The sequence below is a fragment of the Protopterus annectens genome, chromosome 4.part1 (genome assembly GCF_019279795.1).
Source record: "Protopterus annectens isolate FY-2018-M chromosome 4.part1, PAN1.0, whole genome shotgun sequence".
NCBI classification, from domain to species: Eukaryota; Metazoa; Chordata; order Ceratodontiformes; family Protopteridae; genus Protopterus; species Protopterus annectens.
In genome coordinates this window covers 618561537-618574319 of record NC_056734.1, presented here as the reverse complement: position 1 = coordinate 618574319, position 12783 = coordinate 618561537, and the positions used below count along the sequence as shown (strand labels likewise).

Sequence of the window (12783 nt, the reverse complement as noted above, 5' to 3'; positions counted from 1 at the left end):
AAAAAACATAATCTACTATGTTGCCTTCTTCCTATTACACATCATTACTTTTATGCACTTCCTCTTCAGCTGTATTTCAAACCTTACACTTCTGCTTCTATCTCCTTTCTGATATTCCTCTCCTTTTTCTATAACTTCACTTCCCCCAAATGTTGCTAAATTCTTCCCTTCTTGTCATTTGTCTGCATCTACTCAGGCCTTCATATAGTCTTTTCCATCTTCCTTGTCTATTTTCACTTGCAATGCCCTCTTGAAATTCTTCCCCAGGTCTTCCTTTCTTTTTTTTTAATATAAACTGTTGTTCAGTGGTACACAAACTTTAAATACATTTTTTTCAAATTGCCAACTGATGTTTTTAATTAAATTGGCAATTTAAAAAGTGGCATCAACGTAAATTTAAACTAGAAAAAAAATACTTCTTTAAGACTCACACAGAGTCATTTCTGACCATCTGACCATTCTGACGAGAAGCATTTTCACTCATTGAACGTTCCCTTCGAGGACGACCATGAGAACGAACCTGCAGAAAATATAAAAGGACAACAATGTTGCTTAAGCAGAAAACAACAAAGAATTATTTTACTTTGTGTCAAGCATAATTCTACATTTTTAAAAGAAAGCTTCATATCTTAAAACATCAGCAGCCCCATGCAACTTAACTTACACTCTGGTATCAGGCTGCCAAAAATGCTTTAAAACAAATTCTGTATCTACTAAAATTAAGTTATGTATTTAAAATAATGAGACATCTACAAGAGTAGAACCATCCTTCGTGAACTATAGAACTAAAGATGCAGATATTAGGACAGCTCAGCATTCTAAAGTTACCCAGACTCTGCACCCCTCCATTCTATCCCATAATACATTACTCTGGCTCCCTTCTCAGAAAGGAGGCAGCTAAGTTTAAATAGAGGCCTAGGAATCAAAACCATAAGAAGGCTGGAGATGATAGGAAGGGTCATTATGGAAGATGGCGCACTCCTAAAGATGGATCATTACAGTGCACAAAATTTGTGTCTGACAAGAGAGCAGCCATTCTCCATAATCTCTTGGACAGGATCATAAACTCTTCCTCATGAAAAGTCCTAGTCCAAAGCAATCGAGAACACAGTGGCATTAAACATGGCTTGGCATCTGGAAGCAAAGCTAATTTATATTGTTTGGTGAAGGTATCCTAGAAGGATCAAACAGTGTAGAAGTCACCCACTGAAAGATTCCTGAGAAAGGCTGATAAGAAAAATCAAAGCCTTTGTAGGACATACATTAGGAATACAAGGGTAAACCATCAGTATGAGAAATATAGCAAAAAATTGCTTGCTGCACAGAAGCAGCCAACTAAAAAGGGTGCCCTTGGAGACTGTTACTGAAAGACTTGGAATTACAAAACAAAAATATCTAAGAGCACTTCCTAACAGATTTCATCCTGCTTGAACATAGGCTCCCTATGATCTATGATCATCAAGGCAATGAAACTCCCCTAGGGTTAGCGTATTTTGGAAAAAAAAAACAGAGGCAAATGGAATGTCTCACTGAAGCAGAGCACCAAGGCCACCTTCAATACTAAGGAAAGATTTGCTTGAAGGGAGACAAACTCTTTGTGCAAACAAGATAAGGAGGTTCAGTGGAAAGTGCATGAAGCTCAAATATTCCTAGCAGAATAAACTGACACTAAAGAAGTCTTCCAGGAAACAAGCCTATGCCCTACTGAAGCAGCACGCTGAAAAGATCCTTGTGCTAACCTTTCCAAAACAAAAGTTCCTAGAAGGACCTAGCTTATGTAACATGCACTTTAAAGGAAGGTGTTCTTTAAGGAGCCACACACTTCAATGAAATCAAGGAGGAACCATCTTCTTCCCAATAAATGGTGGAAATGGTAGTCAAACTCTGGAACAGGAAAAATTTCAACCTGAATAAAAAAGGGCAGTGAGGTAATACAGTATGGCTAGGACTGGTGTATAAAACAGTCAAACTCCTTGGATTCATGCCTGGGATAAAGTCTATTTGTTCCTGCATGCTTTCCTTGTGCTGGGTTTCTGAGAAGAAGAGAAATTATGTTCTCCAATAAGAAAAGATCATGAGCAACTACAAAAATGGGAGGAACCAAGCTGCAGGGAACGAATGCCTGGGTGACACTTTCTCTATGGATGAGACAATATTTTTGCTGGTCTCAGAAAAGAAATCTCCAACACATAATGCAGCACAAGGAAGAACAGGGAACCAGACCCACCTGGGCCAGTAAGGGACTCTGGCAGTGATCATAACCTTGAGAAGCCCTGCCTTGAAAAAATGAATTTCATAAATTCCTTCTATTCCTGATAATCCAAACACCAGCCTACAGAACAAATAAATCTGAGAAATTGTAGGTGCAGTAAACAAAATTTATGAACTACGTCAGTTTGACTACTACATTTTTAAGGTTTACATGTGTAACTAACATGGGAAAAAAATCAGCTAGTTAAATCTAATAATGGAAGATTACAACAAGAAAAAGTTTATTACTGTTTTTTAGAAAAAAAACAACATACTGAAACTCCCCGTTACATTTTACCAGTTGACACCATTTTCATCAGAAAAGAGGAATAGTTAAACGCCAATATGTAAGTTTGGCGAGGATGATTTATTCTGCAGTGTGCGACATCTTATCGAACATGTTTTTAGCAAAGGGATACCCCAATACCTTGGTTTCTAACATTTACAATGAGGTGACCTTTAAAGAGTCCAGCATTTTTAAAGCCCACTTATTTACACAAGCAATGAAAAGGATTCTTTCCAGGAGATTACCAATACTTGGGAACCCATGACAAGAATGTGGCAAAAAACTGTGTGTGGTTTATAGAAGGGGTAGGACTATAAAAAATATTTTAGAAGCTGACTATCACAGTTCTGTGGACCTTAGTAAGAATGGTCCCTTTAAATATGGAGCCTGTTCTCAGTGTAAACACATTTTGGGAGATGCAGAGATAAAAATCAACCAACACTGGGTAAGAACGTCTTTTCGATGTACCTGTCTTTCTTTTGGTTTAGTGTACCTAGCAAAATGTCAGATGTGTACACGTTTTTACATTGGTAAAACAGAGAGAAAGTTAAAAGAATGGATTTATGAACACAAGTATGCAGTTGACATATGAATGTCAACAATTCACTGTACAAACATTTACAAAAACATTCTACCCACAAATGTTTATATTTTGGGGCTGAAAGAGTAAACAAAAACCTGCAGGGAGGTCCATGGAGTGAACTTAATGAATACAAAGAGTTACTTTGGCAAATTAAACAAAATGCTTGCAACTACCCTGGTCTTAGTGAAACTTTATCAAAGCTAAAAATCTTATATAAAGTAACTTTTTATTTACTTGTGTTTAAACAAACACTGGGTCTGTGTATTTACACATTACTGCATTTGCTACATAGTTATTTAGCATGTCACTTTAAAAACAAAAATTTCTTTTATTGGTTATTTTGGGAGAATGTAACCAATTCTTAGCGTTTGAAAACCTTACAGGATACTTGTGTTCAATTTTCTGATGAAGTCTTATGATATAAGAAGATGAAAGCGTTCAACTTTTAAGGTAAATAAAATCCGAACTTTTCTTTACTGTAACTACATTTTCACAGATTTATTTGGTCTAGAGGCTGGTGTTTGGTTTATTGAGAAAAGAAGGAATATTTGGCAGCTGTGTTTTATCGATTGTGGTTATTAAATGAATTTCAAAAAACAAAAAACAAAAAAAAAAAAAAAATGAAGGAAAATGACTAGAGGAAACAGATGAGCTGTGAACTGGCCACAGCATCCCCTCAGAGGCCTCTCTAATAATGGGATGAAGGAAAAGTCCCTGCACTTGGTGTTGGTCAGCAATGTGAACAAGTAACAGCAAGGCTCTGCCCATTTGAAGAAGTAAGGAACCACTAATGCAGCAAGGTTAGGCATCTGCTCAATCCATTTACCAATGAAATGGACTCTCTGAGGATGTGAATTACCACTGGAAAGTAGTTATCAGTCATATCCTAGTTCCAAACTCTCTCAGCCTTTTGGCACAGAGTATAAAGATTGGGCTACCCCATATTTCTTGATATGCCACACGAGAAACAAATTATCTGTCTGTATGGACAGGACCCCAGGTAACACTGAATCTTTCTCATTTGGAGTCTGGCTAGAGGAATAATGAGACTCATAGATACTATGAATCCCAAAATCCTGAGGAATTCCCTTGGTGAAGTCTTGGACTGATGTATCCAAGAAGCACCCCATGAATACAATCCCGTGAGATGGAGTAAGACAAGATTTTTGAATGTTCTCTTGGAAACCTAAGCTGCAAAGATCTCTTACCCCTATGAGAGATACCTGACACTTTGAAAAATATTCAGCAAAGATAAAGTCATCTGAATAAGGAAACCATGAATATGATACAGTCTGCAATTGGCTAGAACAGGAACTAGACATTTCAAGAACACCCTTACTGCAGTGGATAACCTAAAGCGTAATGCAGAGAACTGAAAGAAGTGTAATCACACAGAAAATCTTTAAAAAAAAAAAGTTTGAAATCTGTAGCTACAGGAAAGTGATAAGCATCTTTTAAGTCTAGAGGTACCAAAAAAATAAATAAAATGAAAGTAGTAGTAAGAGGTAACAGGTTGTGAAGAGATAACATTTTGAACTTTGGAACATTAACAAACTCAGTGAAGAAGGAAAGATGTAGGACTTGTCTCCATGAGGTTCGTTCTTTGTTACCAGAAACGTGCTCAAATAAATCCCTTTCACTACAGAAGCAGAAGGAACAGGTTTTTTTCACTCCTAAATCCAGCAGATGATGAATGACAGGGGAATATAAGGAAGTCTAATCTGATGGATAAGGAGGAATCCTTTGAAAAAGAGTAAAGAACTCCCATTTCCATAAGTAATCCTGCTGAACAAGTCACTGAACCCATTTGTCTGAGACGGTCTATAACTAAACAGGAAGATGGAAAATTAGATTTTGGGAAGAATTACAGAAATGCCATGGTGGGAATGGAGGAGGGGTTAAAATTTGTAAATGATCATTCCAACTTACCGGACTGTCCATGCCTCTGACAGGCTACTTTTTTGAACATCTGCTTGCCTGATGTTTACGGAGACTGCTTACTTTGACTTTTTATAAAATGATCCTGAATTTGGAGTGAAACCTTTAAAAAACTTGGAGAATAATGACTTAATATGAGTCACCCCTTGATCAGCTTTCCTCTCTCATCATTTTTTTTTTTTTTTTGGATGTCGGCAGTAGATAGTCCAAATACAACCTCCCTATAAAGGACAGAATTCAAAATTTCAGCTTTTACATCTTCAGGCAAATTTTGAGAACATAACCATGCAAATGTCTCATAACATATCTGATAGCTGCTACTCAGAACTCCTCCCCCTTCCCACCCTAGCATTTCTATATTTCTCCCCACTGTGAAAACAGGATTTAGCCTAGCATTATGGATGGTCAGTTTCCTTCCATTTTTTCCAAACAGCCTGATTGACATGGGTATCCTGAGGCAGTGTAGCAACTACCTCATGTACACTGGCAACCCTCTACTCCTAAATCACCCAAGTACAATTTGTGAGAGATGCATCTACACTAAGAATCTGGAATCCTTGCTCTGTCGCTCACAGAACAGTAACACTGAACAGGTTGTCAGTTCACATACTACACCTCCTATGCAAACCATGCCCTCAACACAAACTATCATACACGGGGGGGGGGGGGGTTTGGTTCTCACCAGAAACCTACCTAAACACCAGAGACCTTCCAAACACAAACATGCTACACCTAATACAGTACTCAATGCACATATAAACGCAAGCACCAATGTTTCACCAAATAAGCCTCTAAGGCAAGGCACATCTAAACTAAATTTTTGTCCTAGATGACTCCATTGTGAGATACGTAGATGCCCCACTCACCAGGCTGGACAAGGAGAAGGTTCGGTCAACTGTCTTATCAGGTGCCAGGATCTGTCAGATCACACATGTACTCAAGTCTCTGAACAAGTACTGTTAGGAATCCTTCACAGTTCATGTTGGTGTGAATGACTTGAGATGTGCCTCACTGGACTATATGTAGAGACATGATTGAGCTCTATGAATGTGTGTCCCAGCCAAGTATGTTCCTAGCTATGAGCAGCATTCTACCCTCACCTAGGATGATGCCACAATATAAACATAAAATGGCTTAGTTTCTGGTGTCACACTAAGGGGATCCATCCCCTGTCAGCCTAGGATAATATGGTTGATCGACCACACTGCATTGCCTAATATGGTCTTCACCTGTCACCTCTAGGCTTTTGGTTACTGGCTAAGGCAATTGCTTCCCCATAGTGCCTTTCTTAGGCAAGGTCTCAATAACAAAATTTCTAACGTGAAAATATCACTCAAAAATAAATTAAAGGTTATGCTGCTAAATGCTAGGAGTTTAAATCAGAAACTGCACTCTATGGAAGCACTCCTCTCCCTGGAGGACATTGGCTTCTGTGCAGTCACAGAAACTTGGTTCAGGGCCGCAGAGAGTACCCAGGCCTTGCAAGGCTACAATGCCTTTCACACTTTCAGACCACAAAATGAACGTGAAAAACTAAAGTAGGAGTATCTATCTTCAAAGATAAATACATCTCTAGAGTGGTTAGATAGGGAAAACTCCATGGAGATATAGGCCCCTTCAATGAACCCGGATACCCACACACTACTTATCTGGACCTAGTGGAGTCACTCAAATTACAACCAAACACTCTAATCATGGGCGATTTTAACTATCCCTCCACTGACTGTGAAACTTATACGAGTACCAACATGCTCACACAAAGGTTCTTGGACTTTGTTAACACTAATGGCTTGGAACAAATAGTATGCAACCCCACAAGGGGCTCAAAGATTCTTGACCTGGTCCTCACCAACATGGGTGACCGTCGCACCGCAACAAGTATAGGACCCTCAATGGTTAAATCTGATCACAAATCAGTCACATTTGAAGTAGCTATAATACCTGAACCCCTCTTAGATGAAATCAGGTTAAAAAAATTCACCAAAGCTAATTATACCCTCCTAAGGGATGGTATAAATAATTTCCAAGCTCCTGTTTCCACAGATGGCTTTGACAAGTGTACTAAGTTATACACAAATGCTATGTACTAATACTTACACAAATGCACTGACACAACTGTACCTGATAAGATCAAGGCAGGATCCTCAAGAAAAAAATAAGCCTTCCTGGTAGACATCAAGCATTAATAAGTTAAACAAGAGGAAAAAGTTGCTGTTTAAGAATAAAAAAAGGGAGGTCCCAGTACTGAAGAACACCCTCATCTGCTTGAAGAAACAAATAAAACAACTTGTAAAATCCTCTAAGGGCAACTTCAAAAAGAATTTAGCAACCATAGCTAAAGATAACCATAAGGCATTCTTCAGCTATATTCATAACCTAAAAGGTAGGACCCAGACGTGTGCTGAACTAGCTGTGGATGGCATCACACACACTGATCCTCTGAAAATAGATAACCTATTAGCCAACAGGTCTGGCGAAAATTTCACACCCCTATCCTCCCCAAACACTCAACAAAATATTCTCTCTACATCTCCCCCACCTTGCATCTCCAAAGAGCAAGTCATTAATGCTCTCTCCAGTGCCAAAAGCCAAGCCTCTATGGGACCAGATGGTATCCCAGGTTGCATTTTAAATGGTCTAAAACATGAGTTAGCAACTCCATTAGGTACTCTCTTCAACCACAGCCTGAGTACTGTTTTTTCCCTGCTGAATGGAAAACAGCAGACGTCACCCCCTCCTTCATAAAGGGGGGACAGCAACAAACTCTGGGAACTACAGACCCATAAGCTTAACCAGCCTTACCTGCAAGGCCATGGAAAGAATCATCATGGCCCTTATAAATAAGGATACAGGTGATCTCCAAACCCTTGATCCAACACAGTTTGATTTAGTCAAAGGCAAGTCATGCCTGCTAAACCTGGTGGACTTCTTTGAAAACGTTGCCAGAGCCACAGATGAAGGCAAATCTGTGCATACAGCCTACCTTCACTTAGCCAAGGTCTTTGACACAATCCCACATTCAAGCATCACTAATGAACTCTCCCAGTTGAATATCAGCCCTTATGTCATCAGGTGAGTTGCTAACTGGCTCACAGACAAAGTTGGGGACTTTATCTCACTGAGCAGACCTGTCACCAGTGGGGTTCCCCTATTGTTTGGAATATACTTCTCAGACATTCAGGCCAAAATAGAGGGGTTGTGGCTGACTAAGTTTGCTGACAACTGCAAATTAGGTGCAATCGGTGAATCCCAAAACAATATCAATACACTTCAAGAGGAGCTTACACAAACCAATGATTGGTGCCAAAGCCATTGACCTAAACTCAGTGCTAAAAATCCATCATCATCCGCTTCGGTAAAAACAATAACACTGCAGACTATCATATAAATAATAATACCCTAAGTAACAACTCAGTAGTGAGAGACATGGGAAAACAAGTTGACTGTAGCCTAAACTTGACTACCATGTGTCTACTGTGGTAAGAAAGGTATTCTCTGTCACACCCGTTAGCAAAGGCACTGCCTCAACAGCGAGAGAGGTCAAAACATCCCTGCAATTGACCCTCATCAGGCCAACAATTGAGTACAATGCTCCCTTTGGTATGTACCTTACCAGGCACCTGCAGCAGCTTGAGAGACCTCAAAGTTTCTAACCAAGAAAGAAAACTACATAGCAATCTCGGATCCAAAGCTAATGGAAATGTTGCACATCCACAAGTCAAATGGGACAAGGGTCACCTGCTCTCAGTGAGGATTTAAATAACTAAATGTCATACATTTGATTTTCAGCCTTTATTTATTGCAGAAAAATGCATGCTAATACAAATGATGTTATTCTAGCAACTTTTTTAAGTCTATAAGAGCAATATTTATAATCTGCGCCTGTTTGGGGGCCTTTGTGCCCCCCCCCCCCATTATTTTAGGCTTTGTTCATATTTCTTGTGCCAAGAGGTTGAGAGGTATGGAGGTATGGTATGTAATGTCCTAGTTGCTAATTTGTTTCATTTTAAGAGGGGATAAGGGTTCTGCATTCCTTAGTGTGCCATCCTTTGTTTAAGATGCCTAGTAACTATGAACTTGTCTGTTTCTCAGTCATTCTCTATTGCAATATTACCAGTGTACCATTTTTTTCTTTAATGCAACGTAGGCAATTAATTCTTCAAGGGCAGCAAGCACTGAATTTGTAGATGGAACAGTGAAATGTAAAGTTCTTTGCCAGTAACAGCCTCTAAACTAGTTACAAATCTCTTTAATATAGAATTATTCAGATGAATTTTACTTCTGCAGAGATTGTGCTTACTGACTGATACTGTTTAAGGAAGTTTGAGGGACCATTTATGGTTAAAATGTTCTGAAATGTGCAGGTTTGTCATTATTGGGTCATACATTTTGTTTCATTACTTACTGGAAAAATGTTCAAAACTACAAATTGAACACACTCTAACAAGTGTAAATGTTTTCACTGTGCAGCTAGCTGTTTTTTGTTTATTAAATGGCACACTGTGTTGTACAATCTGAAAGCAGTGTTAGTAGCATAATTGCCTTTGGTGCAGAAGGCTGTAGATTCTACTCCCACACCATGTAGATGAAGTTCTGATATGCAGTGCCTATATGATTGTTGATTATTTGATGCATTATAAGGGGGGATAGGGTTCTACACTCCTGAGTATGTCCTTTTGTATGAGATGCCTAGTGACTGTGAACTTGTTAGTCATTTCCTACTGCAATATTATCAACTTACTAATTTGTAATATAATATAATATAGGCAATTAATTTTTCAAGGGCAGCAGGCACTGAATTTGTGTCAGTAGCAACCTCTTCATTAGTTATACATTTCTTTAATGTGGAATGCAGATGATGTTACTTCTGCAGAGATTGTGCGTGTGGAGTAATGTTGGTGGATTGTAATGATAGAAGTCTTGAGTGGCCTTTTATTGTTGAAATTTTCTGGAATGGGTAGTTATTGGTTCATACATTTTGTTTCATTGCTTATTAAAAGAATGTTTAAAACTAGAAATTTAAAACATATTCTGACAAGTGGTGCTGTATTATACAAGGAATGTAATTCAATACAATCAGGAAAGTGAATTAAAGAATAAATACATAGATGCATTGCCCTAAAAAAAGGTTTGCAAGGAGTCTTTTTTGAAATCAACCCAAAGGTAAACTTAATTCTCCACCAACCAGATGCATTTCTATGAATGTGGGTTTTCATGCCGTTTCAATGAATGTGAGTGTCCCATTTCAATGAATGTAAATTTCAAGGACAGAGACGTTTACTGCTCTTGTTAAGTCTGTTTTCATTGCGAGACTGTAATGCTTGTTTAGCAAATGGCTATCTGTGTTTGTGCTACTTTATTTCAATATCTGTAATCATTGTAGAGGCAAATAGAACAGTATGCACGGTAACTGGTGAGATAACCAAATAATGGAACACTGGAATGGCTGAGGAGGGGGCTGCTGCTGGGAGTTCCTCTGGGGTGGTGGTCTATTACCCTTCCTAGGACTCTAATTGACCATGATCTGGCTCTGGTATTTCAAGTAGAAAATACATATGCAAAGGTAGCTGCAGTTTAACTACATTACAAGGTATCTTTTTCTTCCTAAGCATTTAAATAATTTAAGGAAATGAGTGGTGGTGCTGCGGTAGCGTTGTCGCCTCACAGTAAGACGCTGTCCGGTTCAATTCTCAGCTAGAGTGTCTTCTGCGTGGAGACATGCGTGAATGGGTGTACCTTCATTGAAGGTTGTGCGTCAGGCCTGGCAAGCTGGTCAGTCTCGCAATGAAAACAGACTTAACAAGAGCAGTAAACGTCTCTGTCCTTGAAATTTACATTCATTGAAATGGGACACTCACATTCATTGAAACGGCATGAAAACCCACATTCATAGAAATGCATCTGGTTGGTGGAGAATTAAGTTTACCTTTGGGTTGATTTCAAAAAAGACTCCTTGCAAACATTTTTTTAGGGCAATGCATCTATGTATTTATTCTTTAATTCACTTTCCTGATTGTATTGAATTACATTCCTTGTATAATACAGCACCACTTGTCAGAATATGTTTTAAATTTCTAGTTTTAAACATTCTTTTAATAAGCAATGAAACAAAATGTATGAACCAATAACTACCCATTCCAGAAAATTTCAACAATAAAAGGCCACTCAAGACTTCTATCATTACAATCCACCAACATTACTCCACACGCACAATCTCTGCAGAAGTAACATCATCTGCATTCCACATTAAAGAAATGTGTAACTAATGAAGAGGTTGCTACTGACACAAATTCAGTGCCTGCTGCCCTTGAAAAATTAATTGCCTATATTATATTATATTACAAATTAGTAAGTTGATAATATTGCAGTAGGAAATGACTAACAAGTTCACAGTCACTAGGCATCTCATACAAAAGGACATACTCAGGAGTGTAGAACCCTATCCCCCCTTATAATGCATCAAATAATCAACAATCATATAGGCACTGCATATCAGAACTTCATCTACATGGTGTGGGAGTAGAATCTACAGCCTTCTGCACCAAAGGCAATTATGCTACTAACACTGCTTTCAGATTGTACAACACAGTGTGCCATTTAATAAACAAAAAACAGCTAGCTGCACAGTGAAAACATTTACACTTGTTAGAGTGTGTTCAATTTGTAGTTTTGAACATTTTTCCAGTAAGTAATGAAACAAAATGTATGACCCAATAATGACAAACCTGCACATTTCAGAACATTTTAACCATAAATGGCCCCTCAAACTTCCTTAAACAGTATCAGTCAGTAAGCACAATCTCTGCAGAAGTAAAATTCATCTGAATAATTCTATATTAAAGAGATTTGTAACTAATTTAGAGGCTGTTACTGGCAAAGAACTTTACATTTCACTGTTCCATCTACAAATTCAGTGCTTGCTGCCCTTGAAGAATTAATTGCCTACGTTGCATTAAAGAAAAAATGGTACACTGGTAATATTGCAATAGAGAATGACTGAGAAACAGACAAGTTCATAGTTACTAGGCATCTTAAACAAAGGATGGCACACTAAGGAATGCAGAACCCTTATCCCCTCTTAAAATGAAACAAATTAGCAACTAGGACATTACATACCATACCTCCATACCTCTCAACCTCTTGGCACAAGAAATATGAACAAAGCCTAAAATAATGGGGGGGGGGGGCACAAAGGCCCCCAAACAGGCGCAGATTATAAATATTGCTCTTATAGACTTAAAAAGTTGCTAGAATAACATCATTTGTATTAGCATGCATTTTTCTGCAATAAATAAAGGCTGAAAATCAAATGTATGACATTTAGTTATTTAAATCCTCACTGATTTGCCAGAAAAAACACAAATTTTATGAGGAATATGTCTAAAATATGAGACATAGGTCTGGACAGTTGAGAGGTATGCATAGCTCTCAACCTGTTAGTGCAAGAAATCTGACAAAGCCTAACATGATGTAGATGCAATGGAAGAAAAAGTAGAGATAAATTTTAAATATTGCACTTTTGTAACTTAGAAAGTTGATTTTTTGATCCTACTCTTTTTGATAGGTTCTGTAATACCTTTTATATTCACATGAGCTACCATCAACTCGGGCAGAGAGGTTCTTAGTTTAAGGTCTAATCTGAAGGGCAGCACAGTTAGGAGTGCAGCACCCACCAAACCCTGCCCTGCAGTGTCAGCAGTCTCACCAAAATAATTGTATGCAATTG

The 12783-nt window shown here is 38.3% G+C and overlaps 1 protein-coding gene across 7 annotated transcripts in view; it reads right to left on the bottom strand.

Moving 5' to 3' along the window:
• MFF (mitochondrial fission factor) overlaps positions 1-12783 on the bottom strand; it is a 704737-nt gene that overhangs the window by 326297 nt on the left and 365657 nt on the right. For all 7 annotated transcript variants that reach the window (XM_044070424.1, XM_044070420.1, XM_044070425.1 and 4 more), the window contains exon 4: positions 432-520. In XM_044070424.1, coding sequence (XP_043926359.1) covers positions 432-520 — 89 coding nt within the window. The remainder of the gene's footprint in view (positions 1-431; positions 521-12783) is intronic.